The 21,481-nt window shown below is 42.5% G+C and overlaps 1 protein-coding gene across 2 annotated transcripts in view; it reads left to right on the forward strand.

Moving 5' to 3' along the window:
- CHN2 (chimerin 2) overlaps positions 1-21,481 on the forward strand; it is a 285,188-nt gene that overhangs the window by 177,849 nt on the left and 85,858 nt on the right. For both annotated transcript variants that reach the window (XM_057504615.1, XM_036897399.2), the window contains exons 4-6: positions 1,404-1,435; positions 5,226-5,339; positions 7,104-7,389. In XM_057504615.1, coding sequence (XP_057360598.1) covers positions 1,404-1,435; positions 5,226-5,339; positions 7,104-7,389 — 432 coding nt within the window. The remainder of the gene's footprint in view (positions 1-1,403; positions 1,436-5,225; positions 5,340-7,103; positions 7,390-21,481) is intronic.

Consider the following 21,481-nt stretch of genomic DNA (forward strand, 5'->3'; position numbering starts at 1 on the left):
AACCTTGAAGAGCAGAATTATGAATGTCCCCTCTTGGTTCAGCGCATTTCAAGTGAAAATGCACAGAAGAGTGAACACATATTGAGAAGCATCTAGATGATTAGTTTTATGCCAGTGAGGCTTGTCCAGGGCAGGCTTGTGAAAGTGGTCGTCCGAGTCCCGATTCCCCCTTTCTGAACCTTTTTCTCTCCTCCAGAGCTCCCTGCTGCCCAGTCAGATCCCCTGCATCCTTTGGAGGATGGAGGTAGGCAGGCAAACTGCCTAGTACCTTGAAATCCACTGCTGTGCCTGTGAGTCCTGCTCAGAGAACTGCCCATGTGACTGTAGACAGAAATGACTATAAATTAAATAGCTGCCAGGCTCACTGTCTACTCTAGTAAATAAACATAAACTTGCTGTCATAACCATCAGTGAAAATCCATAACTTAATGTGGCTCTACTATATTTTCAGTGTCCCTGGAATTAGACTAGAAGAACAAAAGTGGAACATGAGAATTCATATTAATTTCTTGCCAAACTCTAATGCCATGAACAGAAGAAAAGAAAGTTCTTGTAAAAGTAGATTATCATATATATGTGATAAAAATCCAGTGTGATCACCCTAAGACTCAAGCTGTGATTGAAAAATCTTTTCTGGTATGCTTGTGATTTTTAGTCAGGTCATAAACTGTGTCCTTTTTATCTTATACCTTTTGTGTCAAGTGAATATTAGCCATTTGTTTAAAAAATATGATTTTGCCTGGAAAGAGACCAAATGATTATAAATACATAATGAAACAATTAGATGAAGATTGAAATAAATGCTTATTTACGATTAACATGTATAGTGTTGGGGGGGGCACGGGGAGGGCTGTGCAACACAGAGAAGACAAGTAGTGATTTTACAGCATCTTACTATGTTGATAGACAGTGACTGTGAACGGGTATGTGGGGGGGACTTGGTGAAGGGGGGAGTCTAGTAAACATAATGTCCTTCATGTAATTGTAGATTAATGATACCAAAATAAAACTAAAAAAAAAAAAAAAAAGAAAGAAATGCTTATGTTTTATTCAGGCTAAAAATATTCATTTTATCCTTCAGGATGAAGCCTTCTAATATCTTTATAAATTCCTTAATATTAAAATAAGCATCATTTTGTTTCCTTTGAAGATTCTCTTATTGGGTGATTGGGTTTGGGTGGGAAATGAACCTAACGGTTAGGGAAGTATGGTGATTCTAGATCATTCCTACCCAAGGTAGTAGAATGTGCTGTTAACGCAATAGTTTCATGGACCTCTGATCTGGGGAATAAAAACTAAAATAAAATTACTACCAGAACTATAACTGTTTATTTGAACAGTATTTTTAACTATGTGATTTGAGTTCAAATGCATTATTAATATTTTTCTTCTTTTTAATATAGGTGGAAAACAGACCAAAATATTATGGAAGAGAGTATGTATTATACCATTCTTTGTTTTAATAATGTAATAAGTAGCCACTTCATATATCATTTAAATATTACAATTTTTCTAATGTATGGTCCCCAGCAAATGACCATTGTGCCAGAGTTTAATAGTAAGGATTAATGCAATCAGACCCCCTTGTATTGAATTTTCTTTGTAATACTCAGGTGCTTGGCTTCCATTAATATGAGAGGGAGAGTATGTCCTGCTACAGCTCTCTCCACAAAAGCAGCCACTGACTGCCTGGCAGGTATTTAAAACATAACGCAGCATTTTCCATAACTGAAGACCTGTTAGTAGTTTATTTCGCTTTCTACCTTGATGCCATACAAACATTTAGGGGGTCAAATATTGTAAACTGCCTAGCTGAATTCCTTACTTTCATGTACCTCAATAAATACAATGCAGGAAAGTCATCTCATCTCCCTGCAGTCTCATAAATCCAAAATGATGATTTCTCTTGACTTGAATACATTAGGCAAATTGCCTTAATACCGTGATTATCCACCCCACACCGACTCCCCGACCATTTTCCTCTTAATTTCAACTCTTGTTTTGCTTTGCTTTCTCAGAAACCTACTGCAAAGCAAATATGCATTGCCATAAAAATAATTTGCAGTCTCAGGCTGTGGCGTGTAGAACAGCTTACAGGGGGCAAAGGCACAAATCTGTTTTCTTCCCACATCCAACCTGGAGGCATTATGAGGCAAAGTCTCTTCCAAGTCCACCTCGTATGCTATCCTGGCCAATCCAAAACCTTCTTCCTCTATTCCCTTACCCATCAATGCCTCCTCCTCGTGATTAATGACCCTCTTATTTGTCCCAGCCCAGCAGTCACTTCCTAATTGCCGTGACTGCATTTCTGAATCTTCCTTCCCAGCCTTGGGAATTCAGCCAGTGCCTCTGGACTACCTGCCGGGAGACGCTGGCCTCCGCTGTCATCCATCCCCTGTCCCAAACATCTAACCTAGTTAGCTGCAGTGTGAATTGTTTTCCCTTCAGTATACTGATTTGGATTTTGCTCACAGCACAATTAATAAAAAGAAGAGAAAATAGAAACCTATTATATACCACTCAAATGGAAAACTTTTGTACATGAATTTCAAAAAAACTTTTTATATATTGTACATTTTCTTTTTTGCATGAAAATTTTGTTGAATAGCCTAGTTTATCTTCCCACCCCCAATCCATGTAAACTAAATAGTGAGAGGAGACCAAGGAAACAGTGTCTTTACTACAAAAAAGAAACATTTTGGATAAGAGAGAAATTAGCTTAAAAACCTCAGTTTCTAAGTTTCCCTTTCTTTCTCAAAAATGAAACCTTTTTGGTTCCATTCAAAAATTAATACATGCTCTATTCAGGAAACACAAATGCGCATTTTTTTCATAGATGGAATCACAAGACATTGTTGACTGTATACCTTTAGGGAAAGAGAGTTTTTATTCTGTGCTGTTTGCATTTTTACTTCTTTTGTGCTTTTAATTCCTGAATTTTCCCATTGTGCATAGGTATTACTTTTATTTTTAAAACATTAATAAATGAATACCTGCTAATTTAGGAAAATTAGAAAACATAGGAGTATAAAGGTGGAAAGTGTCCATAGCCCCACCATGCAAGAGATGATTGTTAACCTATCCCCTTCATCTCTTTGTGTGTATGTGCAGGCATTCTTTTTACAAAGAGGGATCATAAGATAGATACATCATGAATATTTTAAAATCTATGTATAAAGGGATGATAAGCCACAGACTGGGCCTTCAGAGCCACAAAACTGTAGCTTTTATTTCTTGAACGATCAAATGTAACTTGGTTCTTGACATTCTGTGTCTGCTGCTGGCCATCATTTATATGTGTCAGTTCAAGGGTGTTGAAACTTCACTGCTTTCAGGCTAACTGCCTGTTTGGGTTACTCCTCCTCCCTTGAGAAGGCGTCAGGCCCCCAAGCCCTCCACTATGTGTGCCTCATCCTGCTGGGGTCATCCCCCTGCCACACCCTGGCCTGCAGTCAAGTGGCATCCTGGATGTCACTGCTTCAAAGCTCATGTGGCACTAGCATTTGTCCTTTCTGACTCAAGGGTGGGGAACTTTGCAATGCCCAGTGCCCCTTTTAGCAGCCCCTTGCACACACACACACACGCACTCTCACCCACTCCGGGTCTGCAAGTCTGCCCTCAGGCCTCTTTGCCCAGGCATCCTCCTACCCTCTCCAGCCCCAGTTCATGCTTCCCACAGGTCCACAGGATCTAGTGGCCACCATGCTTACAATCAAAGCCCCAAACCCGTGTGCTTCAGCTCCGGGATCCCCATAAACTGACTACCAGTTCCAACCCCACACATGCTGTGTGGGGCCCACTTGGCCCCTCTGACCGAGCCGGGCTCTGCCCGAATCCCCACAGGAGCTGGGGACACTTTCCCCTCTGGGCAGGAGGGTTCTATATGGCACAGCACACTCATCCTCACTTCCAAAAACCACTGATCCACGCTCTCATGCATTGGCTCTCAGGATCTAAAACCAAAATTTAGGAAGCCAGAAAGCCTCTTTCTCGGAGCTTAGACTTTTGAGAGCCCATTCTGGAACACCAAGCCACAGCTTCTTCAGGCCTCTCTCCCCTAGGACAAAAGCTTATTTTGGATAGAAGAGAATTAGGAAATAAGTATCATGATAGGCATTTTCCCCAAAAATATTACCCCACTACATTGGACCTCTCACTTATTCTTTGCATTCCTGGGAGGGAGAAGACAAAACTTGCTGTCCAGCCAACTTCCCTCTCTCCCCTCCCCCTTCCAGGAAAGTAAGAAAGGGATTCTCTGTCCAAAAAATTTCTTCTCTAACTTGTTCCCCAAAGTTCTTCAAGTTTGGGTAATCCTAGAGAGTGTTGTTTCCTCTCCTGAGAGCCCAGGAGCCCAGGAGCCCTACGTGCCTTGACACTGGCCTCACCCCCAACCCAGCTCCCCCACCTCCCTCTGAAACACGGATTGGATTGATCGAATCTCCGAGAAGCTGGTGGGCAGCCATCTTTGCTCAAAGACAAGCGGGAGAGCGGGCTGGCTGCCGGCCCCTAGTTCCCACCACGCAGTCTCACTAGCCTCTCACTGGCCTCAGGCGTCCGCCTCCAGACTATAGCAGGCAGTGTTGAGCCTAATCCCTCTGGATTTGCCACGTTTTCTACTTGCCTGTGTGTTACTGTCAAAATTGCAGGGAAAGAAAAATAGTTATCTATAAAAAAAGAAAAATAGGTACATTTTTTCAAACATATTTCTAAGCGACTGCTCTCAAAATTTGAAGACATGGAAGAATGTTGATGATCGCTGGCTATTCTTTCTTGAGAATGAACCTCTAAAATTAACAACACCCAGCACCTGAAGTAAGCAGATTGCTAATCAATAGGTATTCATTTGCAATCAGGATGATACATAAATCTCTGTGTTTGAGCTAACTGCTAAATTGGTCATTGCTCTTTTGATATTCCCTGTGGTTAGAGAAGGAGCCATTACCTGGCTTTTTGTTTGGACCTTAATTTTTAGCTTGAGAGCAAAGACAATAACAGAAAGCCAGGTGGAGTGTGTGTTTCACCTGCTTGAATACCTGTCAGCTGTTGGGGTGCATGCTGGGTGGTTCCAGATCCACCTTTAAGATATTCAGTAGCCACTCTCCTCTTCATCCAAGTTGGGGGCTGCAGATTCTGGGTGGCCCTGCCATCATTTTTAGCCTGACTCTTTGTGGTCTGTACTTTGTACGTGGCCTGTCCAAAACAGGGATGGTGCTGTCTCTCCTCAGGTTTCATGGGATCATCTCCCGGGAGCAGGCAGATGAGCTTCTTGGAGGCGTGGAGGGCGCCTACATTCTTAGAGAAAGCCAGCGCCAGCCCGGGTGCTACACGTTGGCTCTCAGGTGAGCTTGATTTCACCCATTATTGCATTGGCTTTACAAGTGATGACTATCTTTTCCCATTTTTTTTATTACTATAAACTATGCATAACATAAATTTTGCATTTTATCCATTTGTAAGTGTACAACTCAGCAGCATTAAGTACATGCTGCATGTCGTGTAACCATCTCCATCATTTCCAGAACTGCTCACCATCCCAGACAGAAACTGTACCCGTTAACTGATCACTCCGTTCTCCCGAACTTATTTTTTATTTTTCGCTTTGTTTACAAAAACCAGTAGATATTCAAGGTTTATACATTTCCCTGGCCACAGATATTATCAGTGGGGTGGACACTAAGGCTCTCTTTAGGCATACAGAGCAAAGTGGAGAATTATCTGGAAGTTAGTGCGCCTATAGTCACTTCTGCCTGAAACATGGAGCCAGCCAAGGGAAAGTGCTTCTGCCTTGGTTAGTTCCTGGCAGCCCCAGCAGGAGTCTTAGCTCCCACTGAGTGTGTGTGCCTGGACTGACAGGAATTGTCCTCGGGGTCCCCCACAGGGATCATTCCCACCAGCAGTCACGGTGCTCCATGCTAGTGAGCCACAGGAGCAGAGTTCTCGTGCACGTTCACCACAAAGTCACAAGAACTGAGAATCACAGCACACAAAAGGCATTGCATACTGCGCTTTCCTAAACTTGATCAAATATTTTATATCATTTGATCCTCATGGCAATCCTGTAAGGTTTGGGGAACGTATCTAATTTCAGAATTGGATTGTATTCCAAAAGTTCACTTATGAACTCTTTAAAATTGGGAAGACTTTTCTCCATAGAAGGAATTGTATCAATGGAAACGCTTCCCAGGGCAGCCCACAGAGACGTGTTCAGGGCACCATCTCAGTGTTGTGACTGTGGAATGATACTTTCCAAGTGGTACCTGGGGATGGCTTGAACACACCTTAAATGATGTGGTAGTACTTCAAAGCCAGTAAGTGCTGTGTGTATGCAAAGTATTTTCCTAGCATCCCAGCACCCCCATAGCAGGAGCTGGCAGTCCCAGTGAGGAACCAAGCAGGAGCTGTGAGATAAAGGACTGTGGCCAAGAAGGGACAGCCAGTGTAAAGGAGGAGGGCTTTATAGGTTAGTCACTGGGACGCTGGCAAAGGCAGCTCAAGCAGGGAGCTTCCCTCAGCTCCCCTCGGCTCCCTTCTGCCTCCCTAACCGGGATGGGAGGCATGAGGTGCTCTACCAGTGGTGGTCAAAGATGTAGTGATAAGGAGACATCAGGGCCAGTAGCTTCCCTTGCAAAGGTAATTGCCAGGTACAGGGTGGAAGGGCATAGCTTGTTCCTGTTAAGGAAGCTTTAAAGTAAGATATTTGTAAATCAGGTGCTATGCTATGTTCTGACTTTTACAAATGAGAATAAGGGCCTTGGTGATTTCTAGGATCAAGTGATGCTGTATGATTGCCTGGTGTTAAATCCCACCTCCGCCTCTTCCCAGCATATAACCTCATAGAGGTACCCCATTTCTTCACATCTCAGTTTCCTCAGCCATAAGGCAGAGATATAATTGTACCTGTTTCACAGGCTTTCTAGGATAATTAAATGGGTAAAAAAAACCAATCATGTCAAGTGCTTAGTCTGGTGCCTGGTATACAGTATGTGCTCAATAAATAAATAAGTAAATAAATATTAAAAGACTTTTTAAAAATGTTAGCTGCTATTGTTATTCACTGGTATTATTTCTAACACTGTTGTGACTTCTCATTCTCTCGTGGGCAGGTTTGGAAACCAGACTTTAAACTACAGGCTCTTCTATGATGGAAAACACTTTGTGGGTGAGAAGAGGTTTGAATCGATTCATGATCTGGTCACAGATGGCTTGATAACCCTGTACATAGAGACAAAAGCTTCAGAATACATTTCTAAAATGACAACAAATCCCATTTATGAACACATTGGATATGCCACTTTACTGAGAGAAAAGGTTTCCAGGAGGCTGAGCAGGTCTAAAAACGAATCAAGAAAAACCAGCGTCACAAATGAAGAACACACGACTGTTGAAAAGGTAAGCTACGTGTGTGATGGAAACAGTCTCTGTTTTTAATCTATGCTGAAAACCAGTTGATTAACTATATATGTGATTTGCCACAATGATGGAGGAGACTTATCCCTATGCAAAGAATTCTAAAATTTTAGTGCGAAAGGGACCTTAGAAATCTTCCACTTCAACTCCCTCATTTTACAGGGGAGGAAACTGAGGCCCGGAAATGTGAAATGATTTGCCCAAACTCATACAGTCAGAGCCAGGACCTCCACAAGTAATTATCTGGGAGTTTATTTAGAATTTGAAAAAAAAATTCACTAATGTTTTATGATGAAAATAGTCCGTGTTTTTAATTATCATTTAATTATCATTACTAGCTCTGTCTCTAGTTCCACCCAATTAGCCAAATATATGGTATTTGATTTGCTTCTCTTAGGGCTGGTGATCGTATGGGATCTGCAGGTCAGCTGTCTCTTGAAGGTGGTCCGACGTAAATAACAGATTTTACTGACAGAGGCAGAAGCATTTTCAGTGATGATGGCCATCTCTGGGAGGCTTAGAAAGACAGGCTGTCCCTTGCCCCAAAGGGAGAGTTATGCCGTGCCAAGGATTAGAAACTCCAAAATGAGTGATGTTCAAGCTGGATGGGTTGTGGCAGGATGTGGCGAGGAAGATCTGATTTTCCTCTCCAGTAAGCTGCTGTTTATTTGAAAGACACCACCCCTCTGTGCTAGCAGATTCTTTGGATGTGCCCCTTTAGGAACCATCTGCTTTGCCTGGTCCTGTGTGTTTTCCACTGAAATAAAGTGACAGCCAGCCATGCTGGTCAGCCCCCACTGCGTCTGTGCCGAGCCCAGCTTCGAAGGCAAGTTTAGGCTGGGACAGATATGATAAGCAGGGCAGAATGGCGATCACTGCTCCTTCTGGGGACTGCTCATCTTTCATTAAACTGGACTCGCGCTTCCACCCTTCCCCGCTGCCCAGGGTTAGCAAAAAGCAAAGGGCCCTCAGGCTGACTGGCTGCTTTGGCTCAGGTGACACCCCACACCAGAAAGCACTGAGATGGGGGAGAGCAGAGAGGCGGCGCAGCCCTGTTGGCAGAGACGGGGATTATCTTAATTGATTTGCTGATTGAGTTTTAGAGCCTAGGAGAGCCTTCCCCAGAATCACATCAGTTGAGCAGCTGGCCCATGAAAAAATCATTTGCCATTTTCTTTTTTATAACTCCAGTGTCTCCAAAGCACCTGTTTATTCTTTTACAAATAATTGGTTTGGGAAATGGTGGTGTTTCTGATTGTTTACATTTTAACAAGAGAGAGACTTGAGCCCCAACTTTCTGAGTTTGTTCCGGTGCAGGTGAAAGCCATTCCTTAGTCTGTTTGCAGAATCTGTTCAAAAGTAATTTAGAATAGAAAATCTAGAAGCTGACCTTCCTGGCTGTGACAAATCAGAAGATGAATTAGGAAATAAATCTCTGAAGCAGGGTTTGTATTTCTGAATCAGAGAGTAATGCCACCAAGAAGGCAGTCTCTTACAACTGCAGGCTGCCCACAAGGACATTTCCAAGAAAAGAGGTGAGTAGGTGGAGGACTCTTGTGTGGTTGGGGTAAGAGTTTAGGTCCTGGGTGTTGGAACTGATATTTCTAGAAGATACTCTCATAAGGAAACCTGTGCAACAAAATATATCCTTTCATAGATCATTTTGTATTTATTAATTAGGATTTAATTTTGCAGCCAGTTAATAATCAGATGAATAATCACTTTGAATGAGCTGCCCAATACATTTTTAGGAAAAGGTAAATAAATGAAGGAAGAAGTCTAAACTCAGTGATGGACAGGTGTCGGTGTGGATTTCTTCAAACTAATAATGCATTGTTTGCCTTTCCTGGGGGCCACTCTGAACCCTGGGTCTAGGCACTTGCTGGGGGTCACTCATTTTGTTAGTGGGTTTGTTAAGTAATTTGGTGTGAATCCATCTATTTCTCTCAGACCTGTATTGACAAGTGGAATTATTATATATCTCAGTCTTGCCAGCAATTCTATTTCCCTTAAGCACAGGTCAGTGGACTGTTGCCATGGAGGCAGTGACTAGAAAAGGGGCAGCAGAAACTTGAATGGCTTGACTGAGATGTGCCTGGGGCATCTGTCTGCTTTGGTAATTGCATGTCTTAAAGGTTTTAATGAGTAAAATGGGTAGTTTTCCTAATATTTCTCAAATCCAGACAGCCCAGCATTTCATTTTTCAGAGTACTTAAATGCTGTTCACCCATTTATTTTATTGATCATTTCCAAATGAATCCAGAGAGACTATACTACCTGTAAATCCAAGAATATTAGCAGTGTTAATTGGCAAAAATATATTGCCTACCCCATCAGATTTGAGTGGTTTCCAGATTTATCTCCTGTCAAGGTGGTTAGCAGTGAACTTGATTTTAGTAATGGCAGATAAAGCGGGGAGGTAGGGAGGGTGAAAAAAAAAAGTTGCAGTAGTTAGCCAGTAGCAATCTTAGAGGGAGAGAGAAAGCACAGCCAACTCTCTGGACCCACACTGTTTTTCTTATTCCTTCTCGCTGGCTCTTTCCCCATCCTGAGAGCTCCCTTTAATTCATTTCAACCTTGGTTGGTTAATGAAGGATCTGTGTTCAGCAGCCTTTAACTAGAGTTTGGGGCCAGAAGAGGGGAATTATAGCACAGGACCAAAATTGCCAAATGAAGAATGAGATCAGGCTACCCTGGAAATGAGCTGGCTGTCACTTCCTCCCAGTATTGCCTCCCCCGCACTATAGATCCTCAGCTGTGCTGCCCTGGGACCCTCCCCAGCCCTCTCCCATTCTCCGTGCCCCTGATCCCTCTGGCTTTCCCACAGCAGCAAGGAAACCCCCTTGGCTTCTGGTTGCTTTACTATAACCAGGAGAGTGGCCTTCTCCAGACTGAAGGGCTTTGAGCCTGATTAGAATGTCCTCTTTATAGATGAACTGACTCACAGAGGGATGATCTCCCCACCAACCCAACCCACCATTTTTTTTTCTTTTGGAAACGATTATTTTCTGTACATCCAGGTGATCCTTTCATTGTTTATTTCACCATTTCCACCACATAAACAACTGACCTGCCAGAGATCTATTCCTAGTCATGATAGTACATTTTCCTCCATTGTCCTGGAGCAGGAGGGAGTGATACCATGCTAGGGAGTGAATCTCCAGGCCTTACTTACCAATAGAAGTCTTAGCATTGGGTTGAGCTTAGACTCAGTGGTTCTCCCCTGAGTCCCATGATGGCCCCTGATGGCTGGTGGCCCTTGGTGACTTTTCATTCATCAGAGTGTCACTCTTTCTATTGTTTTCCTCTTGGAAATGTTCTGATTTGCTTTGTCTACAGGGCAAAGCCCAAATTCCTCAGCAGGATGTTTGCAGCCTAAGTCTGGGCTCCCTTGGAAGCAGAGCCTGAGACAAGGGCTTAGTGCCTTGGTAATTTGGGAAGGCATCCCAGGGAGCAGGAGGGAGAGGTCTGGAGAGTGAAACAGACAAGGAGAGAAATCAGTAGAAATACACATTATTGAGTTGGGCACCTCTGAAGAGCCATGTAAAATTGCTCCCAAGAGGAATTGCTGTCAGGAAGAGGGCTATATACCTCCTCCTGTCCTCTGCTGGCTCAGGAGTGCCTTTGAACTGTGAAGTGCCTCATACACCAGGGTGTGCATGCAGAGGTAGGTGGGTGCCCACAGGGTGTCAGAGAAGCCCTGAGCAGAGAGTGAGAGACACAGGGGAGGGCAGGTGCTTTAGGGCTGCCCAGAGTGGAGGCAAGCACTTCAGCAATGCCTGGGAAAGAAGGTGGGCCCGCAGGTGGTGAGGAGCCCTCAAAAGGTGGTGGGAACGCCCCTTACAGCCTGGTCCCCCTTTCCCGGCCTCTTCTGCTGCTGGCCTCCCTCGCCAGCCTGTGGTCCACAGAGGTGTTTTGCTTCCCCTCCTGATCTGCCGGTTCCTGTTCACTCTTTAGTCCCACGCAGCCTCTTCAGTTAAACCTGCTGGGCTTACCTTCCCTCACACTCTCGAAAGGAATTGCTCCCATTTCACAAATACCTTAGTGTTTTGCACATCATCTTTATGATAATTGAACACACTGCATCCTAAGTGATCATTCTCAAAGTGGTTCTCAAAGTGTGGTCCTTGGGGACCACAGCATTGCATCACCCAGGAGACTGATGAGAAATGCACCTTCTTGAGCAACCCCAGCACAGCTGGATCAGGGACCCTGGGGTGGCATGAGCACCCACACTCGCCCGAATTAGAGAAGCATGGTTTGGGAGCCTATCCTCCCCTGGAAACTGACAGTCAGAGGCCCAGGTCACTCCTCGGTTTACCCACCTCTAGCACCCAGACTATGAAAGGCTCGGCAGAGTGAACACTGTCCAGTGAACAGCAGACAGGTAACTTTAAAAATGGAACAGATTGCCTCACATTCACCCTGTACAACAGTGTATCTCAAATACACCAAGATGGTGTGTCAGCAGCCCCACCACCTTCTCTCTGTGTGGCCTCCTTCCTCCCGGGGAGTAAAATCTGACTCTCTGAGGTGCCCTGGGAAGCTGGAGCCTGGAGGAGCAGGAGGATGGGCATGGAGGCCACTTTGTGAGTCCCTTTGTTTTAAATGACAGGCAACTGAGGCACTCAGCACATTAGGAGTATTCAGAGAGACCTCTAGAGATCACAGAGGCTTGGATAGAAAAGAAAAAAAGCTTTAAAGTAACCTGCAACTTAAAAGTTCTCCAAGTTAGGATCTCTGAGGAACACGAGCTATTACCTACAGGACTCCTGCGTGAATGATTGCAAAGTGAAAAATGGGTTCAGATGGCAGTTAGCCTAGAAGGTCTCCCAGCAGTCAGAGCCCAGCAGGAAATGGAAGACACAGTCACTGGGATTTTGAAGAGAATTTGATTAACGGGATTTTCCCAGGGATTGGCAATAGCGGGAAGTAGTTACCTCCCCAGTCCTGAGAGGACCCGGAGAAGGTACCAGGGTTGCTGGAGTCTGACAGCTGCAGTGGGGGCCCTCACAGGAGGGGGGCTCCTGCATGACTGGGGCTCCCACAGGAGGGGTGCCTGCAGGAGGGGGGCTCCCACAGGAGGGGGTGGTGTCACAGGAGGGAGTTCCCACAGGGGGGTGCCTGCAGGAGGGGGCTCCTGCAGGAGGGGCCATGCACAGAAGGGGGGCTCCCACAGAAGTGGTCAGCCATGCTCCCACAGAACTGCTGCACTATGCAATGAGGGGGCAGGGGAAGAAATACCCCCAACTTCTTTCTCCTCCCACCCCTTGATCTCCTACCTGTACCTCCCAGGGACAAACCCAACTGGAAGCCAGAGGGCAGAGGAGGAGCCAGCAATGTAGTCCATAGGAAGCATTCTTCCCACAGTGGGTGAGAGCAGGACAGAATGAATTTGGGAGGTGGGGGAATATGGCAGAGAATAACCAATACAAGGAGCGAACAGAACAAAGTCTGTGCAGAGCAATTCCATGGCTGCATGTGTTAGCATTGTTCTAGTTACTACAGAAAGTTCAGGCTCCAAAGCCATAATTGGCATTAATGAAATATGATGAGTTAGTCCTTTTCCTGGGCTAACTGCCTACAACTGTCACATTCTGGAAGGGCTCTTGGTCCTGGAGGGTGGAAAGGCTTTTTGACTTTATTAAGGACAGTTGAGTTGATCCAAACAGGGTATTGCCCATTGCCCTTCACCAAGCAGAGGTGCTGCATTTGTTTGCCAAAGAAAGGGCCTGAACTGTTGATGTAGAAAGCATTCACTGAGAAAGATCTCATATTACAGGACTGGGGAAAACCAGTACATTTGCTCTGCAGGAGGCCCCTTGGAAATAATATGTAGCTGATACAGCCAGTCTTTTCTCCAGAGTCTGGGATAAATGAAGAAGAGCATAACTTAGCTAGTGAAAGTGACAGGTACAGTAATGACTCTGATCATCTGTCCTCCTACTCACAGAGACACATGTAAGATGGAATGGGATATAATGCTATAAGAATGGATTTGAACTTAGGTGACATTTTCTCATGAAACCAGGCTTTACCAAGCATTAGATTAAATCAGAATCCCCTAATGGCATGGGATTTATCCTGCAGTCTGAAAAATAGTTGATTTGGTTAAGTCAGTGGTTCTCCAACTAACTGAAGGTTAGAATCAACCTGGGAACTTTTTGAAAAATACCCATGTTCACTCCCTCACTGAATCAAAGCCCCCACTGGTGAAGTTCAGGCATCTCTATTTTTATGGTTCCCCAGGTTATTCTAAAGTTCTCAACCCCTGGTGAAATCACTGGTCAGACAGGGAAGTAAAGGTTATCAGGTACTTGGGAGAGCATTTTCTTTTAAGGACACCTGTTCCATCTCCTCAAATGCCTCTTATTTTTCTGAGACTCTTCTATGTCCTAATTTAGACTGTAGTATCCTTCCCCCACCTCTACATACACATGAAAGTCCTCCATGAAAACATTATTAAGATCATAAACTGGTGGTTCTGGTTACCTGATCTGGTTAAGAGGTTTGCTTTGCTCTTTTTTTCCTGGATCCTTTTTCCCAGGTAAAATTTAAAAGGTGGGAGAAAATTAACTATAGTAGGATTGAGAGAATTTGGTGAAGAGACAAGGAAAAATTAGTGTCTCTTCCTTAGGGGTCAGCTGGTGGTTTCTTAATGGCAAGTTTATATAGAACAGTGATTCTCAACCTTTTCTGCTCACTGGAATCTACTGCAGAGTTTTCAAAAGTACCAGTGCCTGGGCCACAGTCCCAGAAAATCAGATTTAACTACTTGGGATAAGGCCTGGGCATCTGGATTTTAGATGCTCCTGGTGATTCTGCTATTCAGCTAAAGCTGAGAGGTCTGTCTATAGAAGAATAACTAAAAATGATCAGATCATTCTGGCCACTGGATTTGTCTTTTATCAGAAAGCTCTTTTTACCAATCTCTCCATCAGTGGGGGGTCTCAAGATTACACTTTTACAGGAACAAAAAGTAATGTTATATTAATACATTTAGTGTATATTAGAATAATAAGAAAAGATGGGCCAAACCTCTTTATTCATCTCTATCCAAAATATCTCTAGAAAATAACTAATTCAGAGATGCAGCTCTTGCTGAAGTATTTTCTATGCAAGAAGTGCCATCTAGGGGCTGAGAGGAAGATTACACGTTGGTAACAATCTCAAAGCACCACACTTAACAGACGGTGGAGTAATGAGCAAGAACAAATTTTCGGCAATGAATCCACTGAATCGTCCCCACTTCCCCAGGTTTTATGGTACAGATGAGGCTATGCAATAGCTAGGAGGTGTCTGTTTTGTAGTTCGTGCTCATTCTCTGCATAAGCAGGTGGGCAGCTCCGCCAACCAGGGACACATACTTGGAAAAATGGCCCCAATGATCTGATTCACTGGGATTCTAGTCCAGAGTTGCCCAAACTTCTTGGCCCCAAGGGCCCTGTTATATTCTTTAAAATTACCGAGGACCACAAAGAGCTTCTATTTATGTGAGTTATGGTTATTGGTATTTACTGTATTAGAAAGTAAAACTGAGAAAAACTTTAAATATTTATTCTTTTAAACATAACAGCAATAAGTCCATTATGTGCTCATGTAAATAACGTATTTTTGTGAAAATAACCCTGTTTTCCAAAATGAAAAAAAATTAGAATGTTGGCACTGTCTTACATTTTTATAAATCTCTTTAGTGTCTCGTTTAGTAGACAACAGCTGGGGTCTCACATCTGCTTCTGTGTTCTATCCGTGGATATATTTCTTTTGTTTGAAGTACAGGAAGAAATTCTAGCCTTACACAGATATGTTATGGAAAAAGGCAACATTCTTGTAGCCTTTTTTAGGTAAATATGGAAGTTATTTTATTTTTTGCAGTAGACCAAAATTTAACAAGTGGTGGCTTCCTAAAGGCTAGTTGCAAAGTCACTCAGTGGACCAGGCAGTTAATAAAAATAATTTTGACATCATGGACTCTCTAAAAGGATCTTGGGGTCTCCCAAACATTGGTGGACCGCACTTTGAGAACTGCTCCTCTGGGTAGATACTTGATGGATGAAAAGTATACTTTTTTAGAGAAGTTTTTATTTGTATGTCTCCATAGAGGTGTTTGAGAGGAACTATTATGTGATTTTCACCACCTCTGACTATGGGAGGTAAATATTCTGTCCCTTAGGACCACTGGCCAACTGTAGAGATGGAAGTGTTTGCCCCAATTAGGACCTCAGAGCCCTTCCCAATAGCTCTCACTGTGTGTGGGCAACAGAACTGACCTTGGGGCCTGTGTCCTTTGCAAACAACTTTCCAGAGAATTCTGATGTTTACTCACAATAAAGAACCAACCCCGTTCTTACCTTCAGTACAGGTAGGAAACTGAGACCCAAAGCTCAAGGTGACATGGTGACAATGAACACTGCTGGGATGAGACAGTTTTAGGAAATCCCAGGATTGTCTTCCTTGGCCTAGCACAAGGTGTCACCCTCTTTCTTACTCCCCCAGTGCTTCTCCTTCCACCATCTCTGTCTCTATCTAATCAGGACCTGTTGGTCTTCCCACCTCCACCCCCATGGTGAGTAGCTGTCATTTTTGTCACCTAGAATTTATACACCCTCTTCTGGAAATTGCACCCAGAGCCTCCTCCCCTCCCACTTTCAGTGTATGTGCCTCTGGTAGAGTCAAACCTAGCCCCTGATCTCCGAGGTGGACTTGTGATACATGCCTGCACAGAGGATCACGTTTCCCTGGACCCTGTGTTTAGCTCAAGGGTGGGCCTACTGTCAAGTCAGAGCCAATGGAACCAATAGACTTTTCCTGTGAGTTCCTGGCTCTGAAGAAGTGTGTTTGTGGACCTCTAAATAATTACATGCACTTAAATAAGGTTGAGTTAATGTGTTAGAGAGTCCTAGTGAACTCTGATAAACCAGATTTTTATCTACTCATGATATTGTCAGGAAATTTTGTGTGTGTGTGTGTGGCTTAAAACATTGCAAACTTACTATTTTACAGTACTGTAGGATAGATATCCAACATGAATCTCAATGGTATCAGCAGGGCTATGGTCCTTTTTGGAGGCTCCAGGGGAGAATCCTGTTCTTTGCCTTTTGCAGCGGATGCCACCCATATGACTCACGGCCCCCTATCCATCTTCAGAGCCAGCAGCATTGCATCTTTCTGACCATTCTTTTTTAGTCACATCTTCCTCTGACTACAGGTAGGAAAGGTTCTTTGCTTTTAAGGATTAGAATGAGCCTACTTGGATAATCCAGAATAATCTCTATCAAGGTCCTTAATTTTTTTTTTATTAGTTTTATTTTGGTATCATTAATCTACAATTACATGAAGGACATTATTTGTACTAGGCTCCCCCCTTCACCAAGTCCCCCCCACATACCCGTTCATAGTCATTGTCCATCAACATAGTATGATGCTATAAAATCACTACTTGTCTTCTCTGTGTTGCACAGCCCTCCCCGTGCCCCCCACCACACTATACATGCTAATCGTAATGCCCCCTTTCTTTTTTCCCACCCTTATCTCTCCCTTCCCACCCGTACTCCCCAGTCCCTTTCCCTTTGGTAACTGTTAGTCCATTCTTGGGTTCTGTGCTTCTGCTCCTGTTTTGTTCCTTCTGTTTTCTTTTGTTCTTATACTCCACATATGAGTGAAATCATTTGATACTTGTCTTTCTCCGCCTGACTTATTTCACTGAACATAATACCCTCTAGCTCCATCCATGTTGTTGCAAATGGTAGGATCTGTTTTTTTCTTATAGCTGAGTAATATTCCATTGCGTATATGTACCACATCTTCTTTATCCATTCATCTACTGATGGACATTTAGGTTGCTTCCATATCTTGGCTATTGTAAATAGTGCAGCGATAAACATAGGGGTGTGTCTGTCTTTTTCAAACTGGAGTGCTGCATTCTTGGGGTAAATTCCTAGAAGTGGAATTCCTGGGTCAAATGGTATTTCTATGTTGAGCATTTTGAGGAACCTCCATACTGCTTTCCACAATGGTTGGAATTAGATTTACATTCCCACCAGCAGTGTAGAAGGGTTCCCCTTTCTCCACAACCTCACCAACATTTGTTGTTGTTTGTCTTTTGGATGGTAGTCATCCTTACTGGTGTGAGATGATATCTCATTGTGGTTTTAATTTGCATTTCTCTGATGACAAGTGATGTGGAGCATCTTTTCATGTATCTGTTGGCCATCTGAATTTCTTCTTTAGAGAACTGTCTATTCAGCTCCTCTGCCCATTTTTTAATTGGATTATTTGCTTTTTGTTTGTTGAGGTGTGTGAGCTCTTTATATATTTTGCATGTCAACCCTTTGTTGGATCTGTCATTTATGAATATATTCTCCCATACTGTAGGATACCTCTTCGTTCTATTGATGGTGTCCTTTGCTGTACAGAAGCTTTTCAGCTTGATATAGTCCCATTTGTTCATTTTTGCTTTTGTTTCCCTTGCCCAGGGAGATATGTTCAAGAAGAGATCACTCATGTTTATGTCTAAGAGATTTTTGCCTATGTTTTTTTCTAAGAGTTTTATGGTTTTATGACTTACATTCAAGTCTTTGATCCATTTCGAATTTACTTTTGTGTATGGGGTTAGACAATGATCCAGTTTCATTCTCTTACATGTAGCTGTCCAGTTTTGCCAGCACCGTCTGTTGAAGAGACTATCATTTCCCCATTGTATGTCCATGGCCCCTTTATCGAATATTAGTTGACCATATATGTTTGGGTTAATGTTTGGAGTCTCTATTTTGTTCCATTGGTCTGTGGCTCTGTTCTTGTGCCAGTACCAAATTGTCTTGATTACTATGGCTTTATAGTAGAGCTTGAAGTTGGGGAGTGAGACCCCCCCCCCACTTTATTGTTCCTTCTCAGGATTGCTTTAGCTATTCAGGGTCTTTGGTGTTTCCATATGAATTTTTGAACTATTTGTTCCAGTTCATTGAAGAATGCTGTTGGTAGTTTGATAGGGATTGCATCAAATCTGTATATTGCTTTGGGCAGGATGGCCATTTTGATGATATTTATTCTTCCTAGCCAGGAGCATGGGATGTTTCCATTTGTTAGTGACCTCTTTACTTTCTCTTAAGAGTGTCTTATAGTTTTCAGGGTATAGGTCTTTCACTTCCTTGGTTAGGTTTATTCCTAGGTATTTTATTCTTTTTGATGCTATTGTGAATGGAATTGTCTTCCTGATTTCTCTTTCTATTAGTTTATTGTTAGTGTATAGGAAAGCCACAGATTTCTGTGTGTTAATTTTGTATCCTGCAACTTTGCTGAATTCTGTTATTAGCTCTAGTAGTTTTGGAGTGGAGTCTTTAGGGTTTTTTATGTACAATATCATGTCATCTGCAAATAGTGACAGTTTAACTTCTTCTTTACCAATCTGGATTCCTTGTATTTCTTTGTTTTGTCTAATTGCCGTGGCTAGGATCAAGGTCCTTAATTTAACCACATCTGCAAAGTCCCTTTTACCATATAAGGCAACAGTATTTTTAAACTATTACATATATAACATAACAGGTTCCAGAGATTAGGATATAGAACTCCTTGGGGGATGATTATTCGCTCTACCACAGATATTTTTTTTATTAAGGTATCACTGATATACAATCTCATGAAGGTTTCACATGAGCAACATTGTGGTTACTACATTCACCCCTATTATTAAGTACCCCCCCACATACCCCATTACAGTCACTGCCCATCAGCAGAGTAAGATTCCACAGAGTCACTACTTGTCTTCTCTGTGCTATACTGCCTTCCCCGTGTCCCCCCTACATTATGCGTGCTAATCATAATACCCCTTAATCCCCTTCTCCCTCCCTTCCTACCCATCCTCCCCACCCCCTTTCCCTTTGGTAATCACTAGTCCCTTCTTGGGGTCTGTGAGTTTGCTGCTGTTTTGTTCCTTCAGTTTTTACACTGTTGTTATACTCCACAAATGAGTGAAATCATTTGGTACTTGTCTTCTCTGCCTGGCTTATTTCACTGAGCATAATACCCTCTAGCTCCAACCATGTTATTGCAAATGGTAGGAATTTTTTTCTTCTTATGGCTGAATATTATTCCATTGTATATATGTACCGCCTCTTCTTTATCCATTCATCTACTGATGGACACTTAGGTTGCTTCCCTTTCTTCACTATTGTAAATAGTGCTGCAATAAACATAGGGGTACATGTGTCTTTTTGAATCTGTGATCTTGTTTTCTTTGGGTAAATTCCTAGGAGTGGAATTACTGGGTCAAATGGTATTTCTATTTTTAGTTTTTTGAGGAGCCTCCATATTGCTTTCCACAATGGTTGAACGAATTTTACATTCCAACCAGCAGTGTAGGAAGGTTCCCCTTTCTCCACATCCTCACCAGCATTTGTTATTCCTTGTCTTTTAGATGTTGGCCATCCTAACTGGTGTGAGGTGATATCTCATTGTGGTTTTAATTTGCATTTCCCTGGTGATTAGCAATGTGGAGCATCTTTTCATGTGCCTGCTGGCCATCTGAATTTCTTTTTTGGCAAAGTGTCTGTTCAGATCCTCTGCCCATTTTTTAATCAGGTTATTTGCTTTTTGGGTGTTGAGGTGTGTGAGCTCTTTATGTTTTGGATGTTAACCCCTTATCAGATATGTCATTTATAAATATATTCTCCCATACTGTAGGATGCCTTTTTGCTATGCTGGTAGTGTCCTTTGCTGTACAGAAGCTTTTTAGTTTGATGTAGTCCCATTTGTTCATTTTTGCTTTTGTTTCCCTTGTCCAAGGAGATGTGTTCAGGAAAAAGTTACTCATGTTTATATTCAAGAGATTTTTGCCTGTGTTTTCTTCTAAGAGTTTTATGGTTTCATGATTTACATTCAGGTCTTTTATCCATTTCGAGTTTACTTTTGTGTATGGGGTTAGACAGTGATCCAGTTTCATTCTTTTACATGTAGCTTTCCAGTTTTGCCAACACCAGCTGTTGAAGAGGCTGTCATTTCCCCATTGTATATCCATGGCTCCTTTATCATATATTAATTGGCCATATATGTGTGGGTTTATATCTGGACTCTAATCTGTCCCATTGATCTATGGGTCTGTTCTTGTGCCAGTACCAAATTGTTTTGATTACTGTGGCTTTGTAGTAGAGCTTGAAGTTGGGGAGCTTAATTGCCCCTGCTTTATTCTTCCTTCTCAGGATTGCTTTGGTTATTCGGTGTCTTTTGTGGTTCTATATGTATTTTAGAACAATTTGTTTTAGTTTACTGAAGAATACTGTCCATATTTTGATAAGGATTGCATTGAATCTGTAGGTTGCTTTAGGTGGAATCCATTTTGACAATATTAATCCTTCTATCCATGAGCATGGGATATATTTCATTTATTGATGTTTTCTTTAATTTCTCTCAAGAGTGTCTTTAGTTTTCCGGTTATAGGTCTTTCACCTCCTTGGTTAGGTTTATTCCCAGGTATAGGAAATTTTTTAATAAAGTGAAAGAAAACATAATCCCATCTACTCTGTTGTATTTGGCCAAAGGAGCCTCTGTTGAACATGAGATCATCCAGGTTATCAGTGAAACAGATGATGTAAGTTAGAAACCTGCAGATCCTGAAGAATGAAAGTCAAAATTCCATCTTCAGTCTTTATGAATTTAAAGCTTTGTCTATAAAAATTTATGGGACTTTTCTCTGATCCACTTTGGGGAAGAGGACAGGTTTTGTTTCCTGAGTAATTTCCATTGACTTCAATGGAAATGAGATGATCCAGGCTACATCTTCAGTTATTTGTTTTCATTGCCTCTAGAACAGGCTGCAGAACTGGCCTTCCTCGTGTTTCAATCATGAAATGTCTGGCTGGGTTTTATGATACTAATTTACAAATGTCTTGATTTGTTTTGTCTCTGCTGTTACATAATCACTTTGAAGTTTCCAGAAAGTTAATATTTCACTTTGTACCTAGTCCCTATTTATGAATCTAATGAAGTCCAAACCCTCAGAAGACTAAGTTCAAGTTTACAAATGCAACTTTTACTGTTCTAATGTGATTTGGAGGATGATAAAATTATTAAGAAGTCAAAC

The sequence above is a fragment of the Manis pentadactyla genome, chromosome 7 (assembly GCF_030020395.1).
Source record: "Manis pentadactyla isolate mManPen7 chromosome 7, mManPen7.hap1, whole genome shotgun sequence".
In the NCBI taxonomy this organism is placed as follows: Eukaryota; Metazoa; Chordata; class Mammalia; order Pholidota; family Manidae; genus Manis; species Manis pentadactyla.